The 23,846-nt window shown below is 47.4% G+C and overlaps 3 protein-coding genes across 3 annotated transcripts in view; 2 read left to right on the top strand and 1 right to left on the bottom strand.

The window, feature by feature from the left end:
- Nucleotides 1–3,590, top strand: part of CASR (calcium sensing receptor) — a 40,431-nt gene extending 36,841 nt beyond the window's left edge. The window contains exon 6 of the mRNA XM_058018418.1: nt 2,140–3,590. Within this exon, the coding sequence (XP_057874401.1) occupies nt 2,140–3,590 (1,451 nt within the window). The remainder of the gene's footprint in view (nt 1–2,139) is intronic.
- A 4,584-nt stretch (nt 3,591–8,174) lies between these two features.
- On the top strand, nt 8,175–13,214 carry LOC131095540 (cystatin-B-like). The gene is made up of 3 exons (XM_058043440.1): nt 8,175–8,332; nt 11,942–12,043; nt 12,398–13,214. The coding sequence occupies exons 1-3, from the start codon at nt 8,267–8,269 to the stop codon at nt 12,524–12,526; spliced, it is 297 nt and encodes a 98-aa protein (XP_057899423.1). The 5' UTR covers nt 8,175–8,266; the 3' UTR covers nt 12,527–13,214.
- A 222-nt stretch (nt 13,215–13,436) lies between these two features.
- LOC131095547 (cystatin-A-like) lies at nt 13,437–22,010 on the bottom strand. The gene is made up of 3 exons (XM_058043451.1): nt 20,573–22,010; nt 15,666–15,767; nt 13,437–13,646 (listed from the first exon to the last, which is right to left on the bottom strand). The coding sequence occupies exons 1-3, from the start codon at nt 20,636–20,638 to the stop codon at nt 13,518–13,520; spliced, it is 297 nt and encodes a 98-aa protein (XP_057899434.1). The 5' UTR covers nt 20,639–22,010; the 3' UTR covers nt 13,437–13,517.
- Between the last annotated feature and the right edge of the window lie 1,836 nt (nt 22,011–23,846).

The following is a 23,846-nucleotide window of genomic DNA, read 5'->3' as shown; positions in this document are numbered from 1 at the left end:
AGGATATCAGTCCTCTCTACACTGTCAGGTACTTGGGACCTCCCCACACCCTCTCCGGTGCGCTGGTCCCAGCAAACACTGCAGACCTCTCAAGAGAGGAAAAATTCAGTAAACTCCTTGCAAAACTGAACAAGTGTTCTTTGGGTGAATCTAATTTGTGTCCTATCAGACAGGAATGATATTTTTTTAGCATGACGATACAGTACTACAGGATGCTTGGAAGCAGGATTTTCAGATTAAATAGAAGCAATTCTGGTCATATGTAATAGGGGTCTTCTGGTGTTTTTCACATAATTTTGGGAGCTAGCTCTGGTGTGGAGTTGGAATTTATGGGGCTGAGGTGGCGACTGTCTTCTGACTCTACAGTTTCCTGCTGCAATTTGAGCTAACAGTAACAGTCTTTATTTCCCATGCTTGCCAGTTTTATAGGCATAGAGAGCAGCTTTACAACCAGTTCCATCCAGCTGAGACAGTGATGCTAGCAGAGGAAACAATCTGTCCCTTCCCAGCTGTTTGCTCCCACACTTTGTCTGGGAGCAGTGCTGGCACTTGTGCGACCATGGAGTGAATTGGATCAGGTCTTTGGTCTTCCTGAAAACAAGCTCTTGGGAGGTTGAGTTTCCAACTGGAATGAGAAGCTGCGTGCCCTCAAGTGTTAACAACACAAAGGAGGAGGAAAGAATGAGCAGCCTTGCAGGAGGAGGGAGACTTGGTTGACTCCCTTCAGAGGCAGCACAGTCTCTAAGCCACCACAAGACAGCAGTGAAAGCGTGTCTTTAGGGTGCAGTGCTGAATAGCTGTCTCTGGCAGAGGCTACTGGATTCCCTGCTACACAAAATTAACTTTGCTTTGTCTGCAGCTTGTAATTTATAATGAACTTCCAGGTAAAAGGCACAAGAAGAATAAGAATTATTAGCTGAATGGATGTAAATGAAATTACATGGTGATGAACAGTTTCTGCCTGAGCTTTTGCACCTAGTGCCAGATTTTCAAATAAACACCTTAGGTGAGGCAAAAAGTCCTTAGGAAAGTGGTGTCATATCAGGTCATGGATGGTCTCTCCAACCACACCTCAAGAACAAGAGAGCCTGAAAATTTTGGTCTCGTTACCTGGGCATTCCTGACTTTCCCATTAGCATCAATCTCTGCTCTGGAAGCTGTGGTCAGAGTCTGTGTCTGTGCTCAGGTGCAAAACTCAGAGGGTGATTGCTGTTAAAGGAGTTTGTGGACTCTCTGCAGCCCCTTGCTGTCCTGCTGGGATCCCAAAAGCAGAGGTAAGCTGAGACCTCCAGCTCTCTGCTCGCCACTCCTTTCTACTACCATCAAAAGAGTTGTCACCCTCCCTGCTAGAGCACATGACCCATTTGAGTCAATGAAGAAGAGCAGAAGCAACAGGTCCTTGCTTTTTGATCATGCAAGCCATTGGCATGGCCACGCTATCACAGCAGGCCCAACTACTTTCATGAAGGAGATGGAGGCACCAATTTTCCCTTTGCAAGTATTAGTGGGGCATTTGCTAGGTGTAGGGAGAGTGATACTACTAAGACACATCTTTCCCTGGCATTCCAACGTGAAATGAGAATGTGCTGCAAGTCAAGGGCATTGCCTGCCCTCAGGGAAGAGCAATTTAGACGGTAAGACTTGCCTCCATGGAATATGAAATAGGCTCTCAAAGCATTTAAGGAGGCAAGCACGTTTTTAATTTTCTCTATAATAGAAAAAGGCAGGATATTCAAATGCTGATAAAAGTCTGAGAGGTATGAAGACAGACAGAAGTAGAAGATAAAAGTGAAGAAACAAGGAAGAGGGAAAACCAGAGCCTGTGTAAGAGCTGATAGCAGTCGAAGTTTGCAAAGTTTTGCCAAGAAATGTATTACAAAAAACATGAGGGCAGAGGCAGGACTTCTTTTAAGCCAGAACCAAGCATGCTTTGTGTTTTCCTATATAGCCCCTGGGAGGCTGGTTGTTTCAGAGTAAGAAACTCCAAGACATCAATATATGACTCTGGGGATCTGCTCACAGGAGCGGAACACTCTGTGTGTTTAAGATCAAGGCTGGTGTGTAGCTGCCATATATGTCATCCCACACTTCAGCCTCTCATTCTGACAAACTTCCCTCTCCTTATCACTTCTTTTTCAGATGCAAGTGCTTGTGACAAGTGCCCTGAGGATTACTGGTCCAATGAGAACCACACGTCCTGCATCCCCAAGCAGATAGAGTTTCTGGCCTGGACTGAGCCCTTTGGGATTGCTCTGACTCTCTTTGCTGTGCTTGGAATTTTCCTGACTTCTTTTGTTCTGGGAGTCTTCACCAAATTTCGCAACACACCCATCGTCAAGGCCACAAACCGGGAGCTATCCTACCTCCTCCTCTTTTCCTTGCTATGCTGCTTCTCCAGCTCATTGTTCTTCATTGGTGAGCCCCAGAATTGGACTTGCCGTCTGCGGCAGCCAGCTTTTGGCATCAGCTTTGTCCTCTGCATCTCCTGCATCCTGGTGAAAACCAACCGTGTCCTTCTTGTCTTCGAGGCAAAGATCCCCACGAGTCTCCACCGAAAGTGGTGGGGCCTCAACCTTCAGTTCCTCCTGGTCTTCTTGTGCACGTTTGTGCAGATTGTCATCTGTGTGATTTGGCTCTACACGGCCCCACCATCCAGTTACCGAAACCATGAACTGGAGGATGAGATCATCTTCATCACCTGCCACGAAGGCTCCCTGATGGCCCTCGGCTTCCTCATTGGCTACACCTGCCTACTGGCAGCCATCTGTTTCTTCTTCGCCTTCAAGTCTCGAAAGCTGCCTGAGAATTTTAACGAGGCCAAGTTCATCACCTTCAGCATGCTGATATTCTTCATCGTGTGGATCTCCTTCATCCCTGCTTATGCCAGCACGTACGGCAAGTTCGTGTCTGCTGTGGAGGTGATAGCAATACTGGCTGCCAGCTTTGGGCTTCTGGCCTGCATCTTCTTCAACAAAGTCTACATCATCCTCTTCAAGCCCTCCCGCAACACAATCGAGGAGGTGCGCTGCAGCACAGCTGCCCACGCTTTCAAGGTGGCAGCCAGGGCCACCCTGAGACGGAGCAACGTGTCCCGCAAGCGCTCCAACAGCCTGGGCGGCTCCACCGGCTCCACCCCTTCCTCCTCCATCAGCAGCAAGAGCAACCACGAGGACCCTTTTCCTCTGCCGGCCTGCGCCGAGCGGCAGCGCCAGCAGCAGCGCGGGTGCAAGCAGAAAGTCAGCTTTGGGAGCGGAACGGTGACGCTGTCGCTGAGCTTCGAGGAGCCGCAGAAGAACGCCATGGCCAACAGGAACGCCAAGCGCCGGAACTCGCTGGAGGCCCAGAACAGCGACGACAGCCTGATGCGGCACCGGGCCCTGCTTCCCCTGCAGATCAATGAGCCCCTCGGGGCTGAGCCCGGCTTCCAGGCAGCTTCCAGCCCGGAGACCAGCTCGCAGGAGTCGGTGGTGGGAGACAACAAAGAAGAGGGACCAAGCCCTGAGGCGGAGCCTTCCCTGCCGTCGGTTAACTCCCGAAATTTTATAGGCACTGGAGGTGGCTCTGTCACAGAGAACACGGTACATTCCTAACGAAAGAAGATTGCGAAAAGTACACCAGCCCCCAAGAGGAACTTGCTCACCTCTTGCTTCTGAACGGGAAAGGCAACAAAGACACACTGGTGTGACACAGCCCCACCACGCCTTAATGTTAGCGCCGGCAGGGTAGCACATGTGCCTCCAGAGGAAGGACTGTGTCTGGAGAGCCTGGGATTGAATTTGCATTTGCTTTATTGAAACCAGGACATCTCAGAAGGACAAGTGAAGATCGCCTCTGGTGGGGCTTAAGCAGAAGTCTGCACGCTGCCTCGCCTCCGTAAGCTTTTCCTGCCAGACTGCAACTCAGCTGACTATGGGAGGCACTAGGCAATTCCACTATACCCTGCTTTTACATTTATGTATAATATTCCTCTTTCCCAATATGTATGATATTCCCTCTTTATCCAGTATATGTGATCTGTAACCATGTGCATCAGGACTCTCAGCTCTACAAAAGCAAGGTACACGGGAAAGCACAGTCATGGGGAAAATAAAAAAGCCCCCAACATCCTGCATGCTGTGTACAGCCAAGGCTGTGAACATGTAAAGTATTTAATGTGACAGAGCGCCCTGCTAATTTATATTTAGTAATGTCCCAGTCTCTCCTTTCTGCCCAACAGGAAATACTGGACAATACTCTCTGTAGACTCCATTGCACTAGACCAAGCTACTTAGGTTCCTACTGGTTTCCTCCAGCTGGAATAGCTTTACCTCCAGCCTGCCTGCTTTGGTGGAGGGGGAGAAGAGCTTGTAAATCCCTCGCAGAGAATGCTGCAAAAGCACAATGAGATGTATCCCTGATTGATTATGTCGCTAGTAGTTGCGTGCTTAACCAAGTGTTGCTGCTGTACTATCCCACAAGGCATACATGGCTAACCCTTCACACCATAGTCAGCGTTGTGCTTTGCCGTATTAACCTGCCTCACACCTACACGGAGCATTGCGACAGTCCTGGCGGTACTGGTGGGCCTGACACAGCAGATGGAACAAGGAGAAATGGAGGAGTTAGGGATGGAGGGGGAGCCCCCAGCTGTGGTAATAGGATCACCCAAGCAGGTGAATATCTGAAGTGTGCGTGCTGGTAGATGTCTGGGTGAGAAAGACATTCAGGCCTAGGTTCTGGGACACATATAGGGACAAATGGATTAACTGGATACAGTTTTGCTCCTAAAAGCCACCTACTAGGTTATTTCCCATTTTGAAGAGAGGGCACCTAGCACAAGAATGGTGGACTGTACCTAAAGAAAATCACTAAGGATGTCAGCAGAGATCATAGCAGAACTTGATTACTCTTGTCCCACTCTTCCTAAAGCAGACATAAGTGCCTCTGGTTTTTCAAGGCATGCCTCATTCTTTTGGATTCATGCTGGAAAAGTTGAAAAGAGTCATTAATAGAGAGATTTGTTGTGGTCTGATAAGAGAAAAAACATCCCTGGACAGCCTGGTGGGAGGGGCTAGGGCTACATTGCAGAATTTAATTCCCTCTTCCCAGATTCCCCATGGAAGAACAGGCATCTGTCAGGAAGATGTCAGTGCCCTCCCTCATTAGGCATGAAGGTAGTCTAGACCTCTTCTAGAAAGGTAGGTGGGCCTGCAGCTCAGTGTGAGCAGAGACAAAAGGACTGTGTTCGAATGCATTGGGGGAAACACCACAATTCTCTTGTTACTGTTTTTGCTTGGTTGTTCTTCTGCCAGGGCAGGCAAATAAAACTTACAGGTGACATTACTGTATAAAAACTTTGTTTTGCCACCTCCACTTGTTGACAAGGAAGAGGAGTTTTGACTTACAGGAGCAAAGTGGAAATCCAGAATCCCAAGAAGCAGGCCATCCAAACAAGTTGTTTTAACCCTTTTGTTGATCTGTTACATCCCCCTTAGAATGGGCTCAAATTTTAACTACGCTACATAAGAACCAACCCAACTATAATTGTAAGGCTTGCAAATGACAATATTTGATTAAAACTGGCTTAGATGATTGAGGGAGAAAAAAAAAGTTGAGTTTGAAAGCACAAATCCTTCTAGTCCAAATTTTGGAAACCACATTCTACCCCTGGACTCAGCTAAGAGCTGCTTACTGCTTCTGAAACCTAGGTCCCTTCCCCAGGCTGCTGACTGTGGCCTGTGGGCTCAGTTTAGGGTACGGAATTGAGCCCCGGGGGCTCCTGAGTCTAACTGCACGAACCAGGATGAGCACTAGATGGCAGAGAGGCCTAAAAAAGTCATTTTGGTTACGGCCTGCAGTTCAAAAAAATTCCAATTGCTGTGATTTTAGTGCTAAGTGAATCATTCCTACCGGAGCAAACCCAGCTCAGCAACCTCCGAAATAAAGATGACAGCACTGAAACATGTAAGAGTTCAATGAGTGAAATGAAAACAACACAATGTACAAACCAAAGACTGTTTAGGAACACAGACAGTGTAAGAAACAGAAGGTCACCATCAGCTGCCTTGTCTGGAGAGCAATATTCACTAGCTATGTATACAGCAGATGATATTGACATTTGGGTGCTTTTCATTCCTTGGGTGTTTTCCATTCTTTACATTTACTTAAAAGGAATTTATACCCTGGCACACAATGAGTCTCCAAGAGCTGCAGTCATTTTTTGGCATGGCCATCTGTGCTGTATTTGCTGGGGAAGGTCCTTCCACCCTCCCTGCTCTCATACGTGGAGCCCTAAGCCTCCAGCTCCAATGCTGCATGAGAGCTGCTGCTGCAGCTGATAGCAGTGACACACACACATACTGGACACAAAGGAAGTTCACTAATGAAAGACCCCTTTGGGAAGGTGCTTTGTAACCAAACCCCTTTTCCCATGCACGGAGAGGGGGATATGTTCTCATCCTGTCAAGTCCAGGAGAGGAGAAGGCTTGGTCAGGCACCTGTGCAAAAGCCTGTCAGTGTATCACATATGACACACTGATGAAGCCACGCTGGGGAACATTCTTCTGTTGAAAGCACGAGCCTGAGAACCTCCACAGACATTTCCTACCAGGAGATGCCCATGAGAATGCGTCCTCCCACCCACCATGGCTCAAAAATCCACTGGAAAGCTTGCCTCAGTGTGGGGTTTCCTGAACTGTCCAGTAGTGAAGCAACAGCAGTGTATCAGCTCTCTGGTGGGATTTCCACTGGAAAACTTGGGAAGGAGCCCAATGAAGAGCCCAACCCTTCATCCCCAGACAAACCTGGCAGAACTCTGCCTACCCAAAGCCCCAGGAAAGAATTTATTTATAGATTATAGCAGAGGAAAGAAAATTCCCCCATTATGTTTCATGCTGGTCACCGTGTCCTCCTTGTCAGTCCATGTGCTCTGTTCAGTTTGCAATACCCGCTATTGTTAAATTTAGATTTTTATTGACCAACTTTACCAAGGGGTGCTGCAAAGCAAGAGGAGGAAGGTAGGTGTTTGTTGTTGGTTTTGCAAGAGTCTGGATGTTTAAATTGTGGGGATGTTTAGGTAAAGACCTAAACATTCAGACTGAAATCTCGTCAGGGATTTCCCAGAGGCAGTATAATTCACCACCGCCTTCAGCTTGCTGGCTGAGGAGTGGCAAAATCAGCCTGGGAGAGGGAATGGTGAACGTGGTGTACAAGGGCGCCTCTTGGGACTCTAGCTGGTCAGAGTGACCCCGAGATGCGTTAGAAAGTCTCTTTTCCCAGCCCGGGGGTCGAAGAAGGAGTCAGAACTCTTCAGTTCTCGGTCTCAAGGTTGTTTATTGTACCTTATCTATAAAATTCTTTCTCCTGACCTGCTGAGGTCTGCTCTGTAGGACAGTCAGAGGCACTCTGCCTGCCCCCAGGGCGGTGTTATCTTTTTATACTAAAAACTACATGTACAATGTTTACAATAACTTTCCAATACCTATCACCTATGTTAGACAGTGAACTTCTACTCTAAACCAATCTAAAAGTACCAACATCACAATAGAAGATGGAGGCCAAGGAGAAGAAGGAGAAAGGCTGGACATGCCCAGATTCCTCCATCTTGCCCCCTGAACTCCCATTCTAAAAACTCCAAAAATCTATTTTTCACCCTGTGATAAATTCGCTATCATTCTACTTAAACTTTCGGGGCTTGTAATTCTACATGTAAGGTTGGTAATTGTTTTTTCTAAGGGCTAAATCAAAGGCACAGGGGTCTTGGGCTCTGTGCCAAGGTCTCTGAGCCCCCTGGGCAGGGGCTCGAGTCCTCCAGGGCAGCCAGAGGAATTTCTTGTGTTCCGACAGGAGCCTGGAGATGGACCTTTCCATGCGGCTAAGGGAAGGGGCCGCTGCTGGGGGAGGTGCCACAGGGGAAGGGAAAACGGCGGCTGAGGGCGGCCCTGTCCTCCCGCGGGGCTGCCACGGAGGCGCCGCTCGCTGAGGAGCGGCCGCAGCCCTTCAGTCCCGGGCACAGAATAAATCCTGCCGGCAGCTTGCACTGCAAGTGTCGCTGGTTTTGTCTCCGATCGGGCCGCGATGCTCCCGCCGAGCGCGGGCAGGGCTGGTCCCGCTGGGCCGCGCTTATCCCGCCCCGGCTGGGCGGAGCCGGAGCCAGGCCCGGCCGCTCCCGCCCGCTGCCGCCGCCGAGCCCCCGCCCGCGGGCTCCAGCCCCGGGCCCGGCGCCGCCCCCGACACCGCCCCGGCCCTGCCGAGGGGCAGGAGCGGCCCGGAGCGGAGCGGTGCCACCATGTTGTGCGGGGGTGCCTCGGCGGCCCGGCCCGCCACCGAGGAGACGCAGCGGATCGCGGAGCAGGTGAGGGGCCGGGCGGGTCCCGCCGGCGGGGAAGGGCCCGTGCGGGGCCTATGCGGGGCCCAGCGTGGGCTTGGCCATTGCCCTGCGCGGCTGAGCCGAGACACCGCCCCCAGTGTAAAAGGTGGGAGGAATGGGGAATGCACGGAGCAGTCGCCGGCTCCCGGAGCTCTCCTTCCCTGTGCCCGCCTGGCGTGGCCCTGTTGACTCCAGAGGGACCGCGGTGCGCGGGGAAACCTCACAGAGCCATTGCCTTGAGCTCGGGGAGCGAGCTCCCGTGCTTCCTACAGAATCCGAACCTTGTGCTTACGCGTGGGATTTTGGTTCTTTGTTGTTTGTCTGGGAGGGGGGGGATTGTTTGATTTTTTGAGGGAGTGAAACGTGGAATAAAGCAAGATAGCATCTTTGCTGGTTCTGCTTTTCCCCAACACAGAATTCAGCTCCAACCACAGCTAGTTCCAAATCCTGATGCTACTTACAGTACCTGAGATTACCGCTCATGTTATTGGACCACACGCTTTTATTCTAAAAATGCTGTCGTGCAACGAAGTCTTCTCAAAGCACATGTTCTTCTTTTTGTTATGGAAACTCAAGTTCCTTCTGCTTTTTGCCTTTGTCGCGTAGGATGTGGTAAGCTGGAGAGCAAAGATGAAGGATGCGCTCCAGCTTCTGACACTCTTTGTCATTGCCTGGGCCTGTTCCCCAGGCAGGAGGAGTTCCCAAACACATACAGAGCACCCAAAGGCACAGCAGCCACTGAAATTAACATTTAGCCTGTACAGTCTGAGGATTCTGTGTTTTAGGAAAAGGGGGAGATATGTGCATCTCCTAAGCACCAGCCTGAGTTTGCGGTAATGAGCACATGATTGAGAGTCATAATTATTGCTTTGAGGCCTACATGTCTTGTTAAAGGTGATGCAGATATACAATTAACATGGCTTAAAATTAGGTTTGAAGTCCTGAATCTGTTGGATTAAGAAGTTACCAGAATTAACCAAATATCTCATGTTTTCATTTAAATAACCTAAACACTTTAGAGTTTTGACTGCCAGTTTAGATTACTTCTTTAAATTAAAAACAGGTGGGAAAACCCAAACTTGAAACTTAGCCATGCACTCATATCCTCACCTGGACACTGCTGGAGAAAACATTAATTTTGTTAAACAAGGTAGCCTTCTCAAATCATTTTGTTTGCTTAAAGGGAGGTCTTTGTGGAGATTTATTACAGCCTGCCAGTTTGCTTGCCATAAACATATTCCCTGTTCCTGCTTTTCCAGTTCTTGCCTTCATTTTACAGTTTCGTAAGAATCCTTGTGATGGCCGAATGTTGCTCAGTTTTGTGACCCACAGTGGGTGTAGTGTCACACGGGGCAGGAAGGCTTCCTTTGGCAGTGTCTGGCTTAGGAATCCCGTAGGAACAGCCTCCTCACAGCCAGGATTTCCACCCAGGCCTGTTCAGCCTTGGCTCCTCACTGGTAACTGTGGCAGAGCTCATCCAGGGTGATTGTGAACCATCTGCTTTTAACTGCTCTGGGAGTGCAGGGCAAACAGGCCGTGCAGGGCAGTGGAGAGCCTTCAGAGCATGATCATTTCCAGCCCTGTGACTGAATCATGGATTGCTTGGGTGGGAAGGGACTGCACTTCTTGCCTGAGCCCAGGATCAGCATCCTCAGGCTGCTCAGAGCTTTCTCCTGTCGGGTCTTGAAAACTTCCAAGGATGGAAACTGCACAGCTTCTCTGAACACTCCTGCTGTACTGCAGGGATGTCCTCAGGGGAAATGTTTCTCTTTATATCCAGTCTAAGCCTCCAGTTTTAGTTTATGACCATTGTGTCTCATTCTTCTGGCATCTGGAAAGTTTCATCCCTGGAAAGACCCTGGCTTCTTGTAGGTACTGGAAAGTTTTCTTCAAAGCCTTCGTCTCTTCTCTGGGCTGAGCAAGCTCATTTTCTTCCTCTCCTCACAGCACAAGTGCTCCAGACATCCTGGTGTGCTCATGGAGTGCTCCTGGTCACCCTTCACTGCGCTCACTGCAGTTTATTGGTGTCTGGCTTGCACTGGGGGCCCAGAACTGGGCACAGGATTCCACATTGTCTAACAAAGGCCAAGTAAAGGGCAATAATCACTCGCCTGTCTTCTGGCTAGGCTCCTGCTGATGCAGCCCAGTATGCCATTAACTTTGGTACCAGCAGGACACCGTGCTGGCTCCTGTCCTCCAGGACTCCCAAATCCAGACTGAGATCAGGTCTTTGGGAGAGTATTTCTGTCTGGGATCTCCCTCTCCACACTGAGTCAGGGTGCTGGTTTGTCACATGCTGTGGTGACTCACTGCCACAAACACCCTGACAGGCCTGCAGCTGCAGGACTCTGAGCTCTCTGCACCCAGGGCCCCGTGTTCAGCTCGCTGCTGGAAATACAAAATGTGCTGAGCTGGGCTGATTTATTGACCTCAGAAACCAAAGCTGCCCAGTGCCTAGGATTGCTGACGGAGCACAGGACAGGATAGGGTCAGTGGGAGACTTATGTCTGCCCTGCTGCTTAAAATTTGTAAAAGTGTGATGAAAACTGAAGCCACTTGCTCCAGCCTCTGACTCAGGAGAAGGGGAGGAGGCAGGACTGAATCATGGCGCTTTCTGGGGCTGTGCCCTTCAGTGCATCTCAGAATGCAGCTTGGATTTCCCTATGGCAAAAAACAAACAGGAGAGTGTCCAAACATCATTATCTTGCTTGTGACATACTGATGATAACCTGGAAGGAGTGTAGAGGTATGGCCTCTGAGAGAAGGTAAAAAGCATGGACACAGGGACAGGATGGTCACTGAAAAGGCACCAGAGTTCTGGTAGTTGGAGAGGTGGGAGAGCATAACTCTGTTGCAGGAATGGTTCTGTTCCTGTTTCACCTAGTGCACCTGACCAGTGGAAAGCTGACACTTGTCTTTTGCCAAGGAAGCCTGTGGGATTTAGGCAGGAGTGCAGATCTATCTATTTTCCTTGAATTCAGGAAGAAGGAGAAGTGCACCATATAGCTGGAGGATCTATTCACTGCTGGTACTACTGCCTTGGGAGTGAAGGGAGGGCTGTGCAATGATGCAGTGCAGGAGGTGCAGCCTGGAGCAGGCAAGGACTTTGCAAGCAAGGACTCCAGGACTAACTCATCTTGCCCTGCAAAACAAAGGCTGAAATTTTCTGCTTTCTTGACCAAGAATTTTCCATATAGCCATAATGTGCTAGAGTGCCCAGTGCAGGAGAGAAGAGCTGCATCTCAGGAGTTCATGGCTCCCTCTTGGGTACTGGACAGGTTATTTTGATTTTTTGAACACTGTTTTGCAGTTTGAAAACACAGATTCCAGCAGACATGCTGAAAGAACTGCCAAGTGTTTTCCAGACTTGGTGTCAGCCTGTAGTGACTGACTCCCACCTCTGACTCAGCTTTGCCACCTCTCTAGATTCCTGGTCCTGCTTTCACACAAAACTTAACATGATTCATTTGGATCTTTTAATGTCTTGGAAAAGCAGGAACTCTGTTGGGGAATTCAGCAGCAGTGAACTGTAATCCTGAAGTCCTAAATACTTGAATCTTGCATGATTCCTAAAGAACCTATTGTTTCCTTAAGGTAAAAGCTCAGATAGAAGAAAAAGAAGGAAAAACCTTTGATGTCTTCACTGCAGTGGAGTTTAAAACTCAGCTGGTTGCTGGAACAAACTACTTCATCAAGGTAGAGGACACTGGGTTGTTTCTTTTATGTGAATGTGCATAATCTTTGGAATGGTGGGTTTTTTTCCTTTCTTAACTAGAGGAGAATGCTTATGATTTAACCTTAACAAGAAAAAGAATTCTGCATTAAAAAACCACAAATATCCACCTCCCAGCCCCCTCCCTATCTTCATTTTCATGGGAAATTAGGTGGTATTTCTGGAAAGTCACAGCTCCTAGTCTGGTTTAAAACAAATCAATGGTTATTCTTACTGCCTGTCTGCTGCTCCATCCTCAAACCAGCCCAACCTCTGCCACCCCTCCTGCTGCAGCGTGCTCCTCCTGCAGGGATCTCACTGGGTCTCATGCTTTGCAGGTCCATGTTGGGAATGAGGAGTTCGTGCACCTGAGGGTGTTCAAGAGCCTCCCCCACGAGAATGAGCAGCTGAGCCTCCACAGTTACCAGGGCAGCAAGACTAAGCACGATGAACTGGCTTATTTCTAGCAACCTTCTCTGCTGTGTTCCCCTGGCTGGTTCTTATGTGCATTTTCTACAGGCTGCAAATGTTGATTCCTGCACCAACAAAGGCAGAAAAAAGTGTCTTTTTTTTTAAAGTCATGGTGTAAAAAATCAATTTCTTTTATGCCATTCCCTTCCTGTGCAATCTCCAAACCTGAGAGTCACAGGGCTCTCCTCTTACCTGCACTAATGTAAACCCTACTTTTATTGCAACTTAACTTAGGCTTTAGTGCAACTTAACAAGAATACTGTGGCTGAGTCCTGTTTGTGGACTTCCTTGGTCTGGAAATCAGAAGGGGAATGACACCAGCATTCATATATTTGCAGCAAGGAACAAGAGGAAAGCCTCAGTCTTTTCTGTGCTGTTTTGCAACTGTAAATATATGTGTGGATTCGAATTGTACTTTGTATTTTATGGGCAATGACCTGATGAGAGACGAGCTGAAGCAGTTTTGCAAGGAAGAGAAAGAGGCTTACAGTAGCTTGAAACAAACATTCCCTTGGTAATCATGCTCATCCTCTTGCAGCAGTAGCGTGCAATGTCCCGTAGAGGGTGTGTGAGTTTAAAATACCAAACCAGCTTGCTTGGGTTCTCAGTCCTATGGAAAAGTCCTGGAAAGGAACTTGAGCTGGACAAATGCATTTATAACAATAAACATTTCTTTTGACTTGAGATGGCATCTTTGACTGTGTGTTAGTGTTCTCTTCACTGGTTTTCACAACTGATTATTATCTTGCTCAGCTTTTTTTCCTTAATTTTTTTTAATATTCCAGATAACTTTATGTTTATTCTATATCTTAATTAAAAATATTTTAGTCTTGTGGCAGACATGAAAGGTAACAAGAACGACCTCTGCAGGTATATCAGCAGCAAAAGGAAAGTATGGACAATAGCTTTCCAAACTTATTTTATTCACTGTCGTGGGCAGAATGGCCTTAGGATTTGCAGAGGTGAGGCACTGCAACACATCGTGTCTTAGAAGTAGGTCAGAGGGTCATCTCTGGTTTTGCCAGTCTCAAAGCTGACAAGGCTGGGACCCAGGTTCTCATGAGGAAGACTCTGAAACACCTTTAAGTGGACATATACGGCATCGGAAACTTGGACCTGGAAACCAAAAGAGCAGGTAAGTAAGGATCATGGGCTCAAAGCAGATTCAAACAAAAGGCTGTTCTTTACATTCTTGAAAGAACATCTTTTCTCAGGATCTTAATTTTAGATGCATCTTCATTTTTACTTCAACAGCTCTTATCCAAGTCTGGATAGTAAGTGGTGGCAGAAACTGTCTACGCCTGTAGAAAACTGTATTAAAAACTCTCAACCTCAGGTGAAGGGAAAATGAGCAGAACTGCTTGGGTGTGGAAGCACCAGAAGATGCAACAGGTGAAAGGTTTTGATAGTGTTTCAGTCACCAGGATGCCAGCATATTTGCCCACAGCTTCCTGACATGCTCGTAGGAGACAAGAGACAATGAGGACACCTCCATGACTTGGGGGTGGGACACAGTGCAGACACCATGTCAGCTCCCAAAGGTACAGAAAGATCTAATACAGAAAGACCAGCACAGGGTCCTGAGAAGCAATGACAACCTGAAAGCCAGGATCCCTGGTCTGCAGAGTTACTCCAAACACATCAGTGCCTGATCAGGGAACCTGACATATCCTGGTGCTTTTGGGAGTGCATGGGAATGCCTGGAATAAATATTCTTCCAGAGAAATTCACCTTTCCCCCTAGAAAGTTCTCACATAATGACTTGGCAGGAAGCTGTAAAATTTCATTCTTAAAGAGCCAAGCACAACGGGTGCTAAACTATCCCTTGGTGAGGCACATGGAAACTTTAATGCCTTAGGCTCCAAGAGGTTTTTAGATGCATAGTGGGGCACTATGCTTGGCCTGGGTTGCATGTCAGCTGTAAGTCTGCTGGTAAAACATCAGTGAAGTGGAAGATTCAGAAATACAAAAGAATGAATTTGTTCCAGTTAATGCTAAAATGAGGGTGTATTCCAACAGTGATGTTTTCCATCACTGGTAAAATTGGGAAAGAAGAGACAAATCATCCATGTCCAGTGTTACAAATGGATTTCTTCCAAGTTCAGTAATACATGAATCTTCGTTTCTGAGTTAAGAGTTATTTTAAGGAAGCACCTGGGAAAGAAGAAGGTTTGGCAGGATCTGTCCTTCCTGGGATCAACTAAATATGAGAAGTGTGGAGCTAATGCTCAAAGTGTCTCTCTGCAGAACTACTCTCCCCCAAACGTTACAGGCCAATTCCTCTAATAAAAGAATTATTCCAGTTCCCTTGGAATATGGCATGCCCTGTGAGGCATGTGCCCACACACACGTGGGGTTTCAGCAGTCACAGGCCATGCCTGCTCTGCTCCACAAGGGCAGCCTGCTGCTCAGCAGTGCTTGCTGGCCTTCAGATGAAAAATACCCCCAGACATTTCTGCTGTGCTACTTCACAGAAAGCTGCTCACATCCATCGGGCAGGGCTTCCAGTAGAGGAGGAATGGTGCTATCACAGGGCTCCAAATTAAGCATTACCCATTTTTCCTCTGCAGCAGCAGGGGTGCTTTTGAAAATATACAAAGAACCAGCAGGCAGGCTGTGTACCTCTGCAGCACCTGACACATCAAAAACCAAAACATCAACACACCTGCCTGCATGCAAAACTAGCCAGCAGACGTGTGCACTGCATTTCAAAATTGACTCTATCTTTCCATCAGTTCCTCAAGCTGACTTCAATTTCACCCAACAAACACAACTGAAGGACTCAGATACCATTTTGCCTTGAAAGGAAACAGGAAACCAGTTATGACTTGTTGAAATAATTTGAGTTGGGAAGGCAATCTATAGTCCTTGAGGGGGATAATCCCAAGAAGCTTACCAATCACATCTGAATAAGTATAGAGCATGTTTTATATTCCTGCTTTATAATATTTATATTCCTGCTTACAGTAGTGCCAAACAGAGGAATTTTATAAGCATTTGGAGGTAGTCCCCACTTCTGTTACTCACATCAGACAGTTTTCTATGATATTTGCTTCTCTTTCTGGCTGTAAGCCACTCTGCAAGTCACCTGTATCATTTAATTCCAAAACACTCCCTCCTACAATATATACAAACCTTAATAAAGTACATTGTCCCAGCAACCACTTGAGTCCTATATACTATGGCTGTAAAGACACCACAGTTCATGCCTGCCCGGCTTTCAAACTGTGGCTTCACCTGTAAAAAGAAAGGGAAAAATGATTGGCAGGTAGATACTTAGGGATTTCTTTCACATATACCACTCCAATTTTCATCCTTCCACACATACTCCCTTAATGAAACTCCACAAAGTGACTGAGGGTGCCCTCAAACCCTTTGTCCAAATCATCAATAAAGATATTAATCAGAACTGGCCCCAACACTGAGCCCTAGGTGCACCACCTCTGAGCAGCCTGATGTAACCACCTCTCCCTGGGCCCAGCCATCCAGCCAGTTTTTTCACCCAGTGAGCAGTGCACCTGTCCAGGTTTCTTCAGTGGAATGCTGCAGGAACTGGAGTCAGAGGCTTTGCTGAGGTGCAGGGAGACAACATCCACAGCCTTTCCCTCATCCACTAGGCAGGTCATGGAAAGAGATCAGGTTGGTCAAGCAGAACCTGCCTTGCATGAACCCATCCTGGCTGGGCTCGAATCCCTGGTTGCCCTGCACATGCTGTGTGATGGCACTCAGGATGAGCTGTTCCATGACCTTCCCTAGCACTGAGGTCAGCCTGACAGCTCTGTAGTTCCCTGGATCCTCCTTCCTACCATTCTTGTAGATGTTCTTTTAGAGGGGCATCAAATCAGCCAAACTCCAGTTGTGTGAGACCTCCCTGGTTCACCAGGACCACTGGTAAATCACGGACAGTGGCTTGGAGAGCTCTTCCATGAGCTTCCTCAATAGCCTCAGGTGGATTCCATCCACCCCCACAGATTTACACAAGTTTAAGTGGAGAAGCAGGTCACTGTTTCCTGCTGGATTGTGGGAGCTTCATTGTGTTCCTTGTCTCTGTCTTACAGCTCAGGGAGCTGGTAAGAAAACTGGTCTGACTATTAATGATTGAGATTAAAAAGGCTTTAAGTACCTCATCCTTTTCTGTATTTTTTTGTAGCAATGATTTCCTCAACATGCAGCAAATGATGGAGATTCTCCTTAGCCCTCATTTTGTTGCTTATGTAACCATAAGAACACTTTTTGTCATTGCTTTTGGCAGTGACCAGGTTAAGTTCTAACAGGGCTTTTGCCTGTCTGACTTTCTGCATAACCTCACAATACCTTTGTAATCCTCCTGAATTGCCTGCCCCATCTTCTCCCCAAAGCTTATAAACTCTATTTTTTACCCTGGGTTCCCAACCAAAACCCTCTGTTCAGCCAGTCTTCTTCCTCACCAGCTTGTCTTTTGGCACATGGGGACACCCTGCTCTTGCACCTTTAGGATTTTTTTCTTGAAGAATGCCCAGCCTTCTGGATCTCTTTGCCCTTCAGGACTGCCTCCCAAGGGACTCTTTCAACCAGTCTGCCAGACAGGCCAAAGTCTTCCCTCCAGAAGTCCAAGGCACTGGTTTTGCTGTTGCCCTTCCTTACTTCTCCAAGAAATAATAACTCTCCCATTCATGATGGCTGCATGACCACCACACAGAAAGCAGAGACCAGCAGAAGCTGGGTGACATGGTGCCCCTCTGCACATGACAGGCACGCTGATGACCGGCTGCTTTTCTGAGTTTGGGCAGAGAAGCAGTGTCAGTGTCAGTGCCAGCCTGCTCAGGCTGCCCTGGGCCAAGCCAGCAGCACCTCAGCACTTCTCACCACCCACCTGTTTCACAGCAACCCACTGAATTCATTAACTTTCCCAGTATAAGCATCTGCAGCTGGCTGCCACTCCCATGACATTCCTTCCTAGCAGGAAGGTCACAGAAAGCACCCAAGGAACATCCAAATCATTTCCAAAGAGCCAGAAATAATCATCCTGTTCAGCTTCCTCATGATCTCTGACCCTGCTCTTCTGCTGAGTAGCTTCCACAGGGTTTCTATCCCCAGGAACAGACAACTATTCTTTCAGCTGAGGAGCTGCTAACTCTGGCAAACCAGGGAAATTTTAATTCCCAACAACCTTCCAGCTGACCAGGGCAGGGGCCTCCTAGAATGCTCCTAAGTGGCAACTTTTGGTGCAGGATAGTCCTCTCTCAGAACAAAACAAAGCCACTTCTCTCCAGTTTTGCTCTCTCTCCACTGGCCAATATATCCCCCATTTCTCATTTACAGACTGAGCCTTCAGTAAAATCAAGAAGGCAAACAGCTACTTAATCCTCAGGTGAAAAAATTAACATTCCTAAGCTCTTATCTAACAGCATCCTAAACCCAAAACATTCCTCAGTTTTGGGCAACAGCTGTAAAACAGGGAGACCAAATAAATAACATTCCTCAGCTCATTAATGATGGCTAGAGACAAGGCACAGGTATAAGTAAACAATTATGTAATCCCATAAGCAGACAGACCTTGAGCATCCCAAGTTTTGCAAACACTCTTCACAGCTTCACTGAAATCATAGGAATTATTTCTCTGCTCAGCAGAGCATAAAAGCCCCCCAAATTGCTTCATGAAAAGGTGATACTTATGCTGGAAGGGTAGCAGATTTCTCCAACATAAGGTTTCCATAAAAATATTTTCCTTAGAGAACTATACCAAAGCCTCTGCAAAAGGGGAAAGCATCAGGAAGCTTTCCCTCTCCTGCTCTCAGCACAGGGCAGAAATTTCACCTTGCAGAAAATAAAGAGCAAAGAACAATCTGTTTTCATTTTCCTGAAGCTACTGAGAACAAAAGAACACTAAAATTAGAATCAGTCCTTTTCTGGAATCAAACAGAAACTTTGCACTATCCACATTTCAGATTCCCTGTGTGCCCTGTACTCTGGGAGCATTAGCATTGCCTGTAACCAGCATTCACATTTTCAAGTGCCTGTTCGCTCACAGACACTCAAGTGCTGTGGTTTCACCTCCAATACACACTGCAGGACTTCTGGTGACCCATAAATAACACAGCCCAGCACTGAAAATGAAACTCAGTATCTGGTATAGTGCTTGAGGCATTTCACAGACTCATTAATTAAATTTCACAGCCCTCAGCTGGCCCCATCTTAAACATGAGGAAACAAAAATGGCAAATACACAAAGGTGCAGCAAGTCCCTTGCTAGGGTCTCCCCTCCATAGGTAAAAGGGAATTTCTGATCTCTGCAAGTGCTGCTCCTTCAAACGTTCCTGCCAAAATAGAACAAACAGTGGTACTGCTTCCAAGTAACTCAGTCAGTGCCACCCAAACAACTGTAAATCATCCATTTCTCTTTCTGCTCTGCAGTAAATCATCTCTGACTAACCTGTTACCCCGAACTCCAGCCCTCCCTCATGTACATGTCCCCAGCTCTGGTGAGCCCAGCTGTGAATGACCAATAAAGCCCTATCGTGGAAGAAGGCTCAGAGGAGCTGCAGAGCCTGACATTCCACCTGGAGAACAATGCAGGGTGTGACTGACCACAGCCTTTGCAAATAAGTGACTTATCTCAACACAGAGGCTGACCACAGGGTGCTTTTGATAAATACTCTGTCAGTGGAGGGGGTCATGTGATGGTGTAACTCCCCGAGTTCAGTAAAAGAAAGTGACAAACGCCTGAGTTAGCCAGACCAGCCCGGGGTGGGAGTGAGCACATGGCTCTGCCCAACCCTGAGTATAAAAACTAAATGGTTGGGCAAAAGAATTTTGAAGAAAACTGCTAGCTAGAGGTGACTTCAACTCACATCCCCCTTCCTAGTCATTGAGGATGCCCAGTGTGGTGACACAGAGGAGTGCAGAACACCCTGGCATCCTCAGAGAATCGGGATTGCAGTCGCTACATTTTGCTAAGAGTAACTTAGACCTGTATCAATTTACCAGCATATTTGTATCACTCTGCTAAATCAGACACCTCCTGTAACATGGAGTGTCTTCTAATCAGTAAACAGAATGTTAAAGTTATCCCCTCCCCCAGTGCGCTACAGAAAAGAGCCCTGTCAGAGTACTGGGCTGCCTGGTCTCAGTTGCAAGGTCGCAGAAGATGTGGAAGGAGGGAAGGATGGTGGTGCAAACTCTGTCCTCAGTGGCACAGCAAAGGAGATACCCTGCACATCAGGTATAGCAAGTGTGCTGCAGTATTGGCCAATGCATTCAGCCCTGCTACTTCCTATTTTTGCTTCCTCAAAGAGTGCCCGAGTGCAATTGCCAAAGGGACAAGAGCTCATCTTTCAGAGGCAGAAGGGTGGAGATGACTGGATGGGTGGGAATCCCTTTCATTCCTCAGGATGCATTTTATACTTTCTTTAAAAAGAGCTGCTGCACTGCAGGGCATTAGAGGATCTGCAGAAGTGCTGCTCACGCAGCTGCTCCAGTTCAGGACCACTGCCTGTAGCCAACCGCCTGGCAACTGGGCTCACTTAGTGGCCTGCCTTGTGCCAAGCTCATCTTGCCCCACCAGCAGCCCCTGTATCACAGCTGTGACTCTAGAAAACACCTAATGCCAGCAGGGAACACACAATTTAAAAGCTTTGTCCCGAGTACACAATTCTTTACTGCATACTAGCATGTGGTTTGTCCTATGCAGTCCTTCACTGAGGAATAAACTCCACCAGGTACAACCTCTTCCCTTCCAATATGCCACCTCTCATTTCAAACAAGTGACCTCACTGCTGGCATAGCAGAGCTGGGCTTGGAACTTCACACAGACATTAACTGAAGGTAGCCAGCACCATGCCTGGCCATGGACAAAGAGGAGACACAGAAGTGGCTTTTCTCAGTCTTACCAAGGCATTTCCTACATAGAATGCTGAGAAAACACTGCCAGTCAAGGGGATTCCCACTTTTAGCATTAGCCTCTGCAGTTTAAAACCTAGCTCAGTCTCCCAGGCTTTACACAAGCTTCAGGAATGGCCTCTTTGCACACAAGTAACTTAATGTAGAGAGAGGGTGCAGCTCACCTGGTTAACAAGCTGCTGAACTTCTGGAGTAGCTGGCTTGGTGTCAGATAAGCCCCCAGGCATCATGGTGGCAGGTGACTTCTGTGAAATGATGAGTGGCTCTGAAGAGGGAAGTTCAGCACAGTCTGAGCAGAGTCCCCAGGCATCTCACATATATACACACACACATGTGTCATGGAACCATGTGACCTGCAACACACGGAGCCTACCATTACTGAACTGGAGGAGACTAACAGGGAAAAGGGGGGAAAAAGCAATGTAAAGCACTGGCAGTATTATTAATAAATGTAAAAAGCACTTAAAGTAGTGCTTATGGTCTTCATATCCAAAAGAAAAGCAAACATCAGCCTCCAGTCACCCTCAGCCTAAAGAGAGTTAGTTTGGGCTGCAGCTGGAACCTCTTGTCTCCCCACCCATGTGCAGATGACTAGGCTGAGCTCTTGGGAAACAGATCAAAGACACACCCAGTATTTCCCAACACCTTTACTGATCAGTAGAAAGGATGCAGCACTTCCCTTAGCGCAGGTCCCGTTTAACTTGAAATTTTATTCTCTCAATATCCTTCTAAGTGGGGAAACCAGAGCAGATGGCATCTTACACTCAGTGACTTGGCTTTCCTCTGCCTGACCAAAAAGGTGCCAAGGTAAACACCAGCATCAGAAGTAGAAAATAATTCAATCCCAGATTCAGGTAAGTACTGCAAATAAGGCATTTCTGCTTCTTTCCCATCAAACCAAGAGCTGCATTCAAGCAATCATAATAGCAACTGAATGTGCAATAAAATCTACTTTTTAGCTCCAGTGCCAATTTCCTGGAAGACAAAGTACAATGAAAAAACACAAAAGCTGTCCCAGTTTCAACGTATGCTGTTTAAACAGATCACCTGAGAATATATAGTCAGAAGTATTGATTCTGCAGTTACAGTCACATGGCACAGTCACACTCACAAATGTGAGTGTACAAAGCTCAAATCCTACTGGGGGAAGGCTAAAAACTGCTAGCAGCCTCCCTGGTAAGGGAGAACTAACACTTCAAGACCACAGAAAAAAATTAGTCCCTGTCAATATTTCTGCCACTCCCCTCTCCAGGAAATAAGAGGCATGTTGTTCCAGAGCAAGGACCAGAGAAGCAGAAACAGACCAGACAGTTTTTAGTCTGTAGGGGCAGGTACATGGGAGCAGGTGAAATGAGAATATATTCTGCACACAGGCAATGGGCATTCCTGCTGGGATCAGCATTAGGGAATTTGCTAGGAAGAGGTGGGTTTATGGCCATAGCAACAAACTTATCTGTGTCCTACCCATACTACTGAACCTCCTCCTCACAGATAACAAATTATGCAAGGCACTGTAAAAAGTACTTCAGATCTGACTTCAAGGCCTGGTTTTGGTACACAGCCCCTGAGACTGAGAAACTGGGGCTGCAGGGGCCCTACACTCAACAGCCCAAAATCCAGTGATATTTCTAAGTCTGGGATGCAGTACTCATCCTGCACAAGTATTTCATGAAACCACTTTGAAGTGCTGACATTTCACAGACCTGTGATCAAAGATGACCAGAGGCAATTGATCAACCTTATCTGGGGCAATCCCCACCTCCACCCACCCCTCTCTACACTAAGTTTTGGATGTAATGAACCAGGATTTGGAACACTGCCTTGACTAGAACAGCCACCCCCACACTGTCTCTTGCACAACAAGGTGAGTGTGCCCCCTGTGGTGATTGAGACGTGGCTGCTATCACGTCCCAGGCCAGTTCACACTTTCCATCAGCACAACTGGCAGCTTCCCCTCACGTCACTGTGCTGCTGTTTTCTTGGAGAATCTGCTGGGACACCACCACTGGCATTCTGTACAGGTTTGAAGCTGAGTAACACCTTGCACCGTGTACTATTCCAACACAGAAGAAACAGATCTTTGCCACTTGCAGGCCACTACTCCCTGGTCCTGTTTAAGCAATTTTAAGAGTGTCAAGTTATTGTTGATAAAAACACCAGTACAAAAAAAGCAAACATAATAACCTCCACCAAAATCCAAACCCCAGGGTTATGTATTTACAAGTCATTTTTAAACCAGGATTAAGTCAGCTCTGTAGAAATTATTGTGAAAGCCAAGTCAGTAAGGTCAGTCTTCTGGTTTCACAGTGACATGGAACTGTGGCTGGACATGACACATGGTCTGAATGTCTTTAAGAGCTTCTAGAGGAAAGCAGCCCTCCATGTACCAGCTGAAGATCTGTTTTCATTGTCACAGGAACAGCCTTGATTTTCAACGTGCTGGTCTGCAAAAAAGGTTTCCCCTCCTGCTACTCATCCTGATTTTGAAAGATTTCCGACATTGTACATGAAAAAAGATCATCAGAAATCTGACCTTCAGCAGCACAAAGTTATCATGGTCCAGCCTATGCTGAGCCTCTTCCTCTCAGTCTGCTTCAAGACAACTGAAACCTACTGTTAAAAATATTCTATAAAGAAACTACCTGTTTCATCAGTCTTTCACGCCTACAGGCTGCAGAAGACAACAGCACTGAATGCTAGAAAAAGTTCAAATGCCTCTTTCCATTTCACAGAAGGAAAGATGCACAAGCTTGAGAGGACTTTCCAAGCATGCAGGATCTGCCCACATCTATTCACCACTTGCAAGCAATGGGAAAGCCCCAGGAGAGGAGGCAAGGCACCCACAGGACTCTGGACACAGCCATCAGCTGTGCTCAAATGCCCTGACTTGCAGAAATAGAAGTGAAAACCAAGGAAAGGATGAAATCCTGCAGTTTGTAGGGTCTGCTATTTGACCCCCATATCACAGCAAACAGCCCAGTAATTTTGTAACTACTTCAATGGTAACGTTGAAGCAAGGTTCAATCCCTGACTGAACACCATCCTGGAATCCTCAGGGGGGCCTAGACAGAGAATTTACCTGCCTGTGTCCAGTGTGGCACACAGTTCACACTGATGCCATTTGCACACCCCACTCCACACACAGTCTGAGGCTCCCAGGAACAGCAGAGCCGTGTGCTCCTGCCCCACGCCCCAAGCCTGGCATGCAATTCCATTTACTCACCGTGTGCTCCAGCGAGTTCAACAGCAACCTGAACGGCCTGTGAGCCACCTGACTGGCTGGGGTACTGGGAGAGACACCCTCTGTGCTCAGAGCAAACCAAATCAAGCAACTCAACATCTTACTGCAACCCTCTGTATGCAAACACCCCAAGAAGGGATGCTGGGGATTTAGGAGTCTTCTTAAGGTGTCCATTTTCCATACTCAGGTTTGTATAG

The sequence above is a fragment of the Melospiza georgiana genome, chromosome 2, assembly GCF_028018845.1.
Source record: "Melospiza georgiana isolate bMelGeo1 chromosome 2, bMelGeo1.pri, whole genome shotgun sequence".
Lineage (NCBI taxonomy): Eukaryota > Metazoa > Chordata > Aves > Passeriformes > Passerellidae > Melospiza > Melospiza georgiana.
Note: the sequence above shows the minus strand (reverse complement) of the source record. Positions and strands in the feature narration are given on the sequence as shown.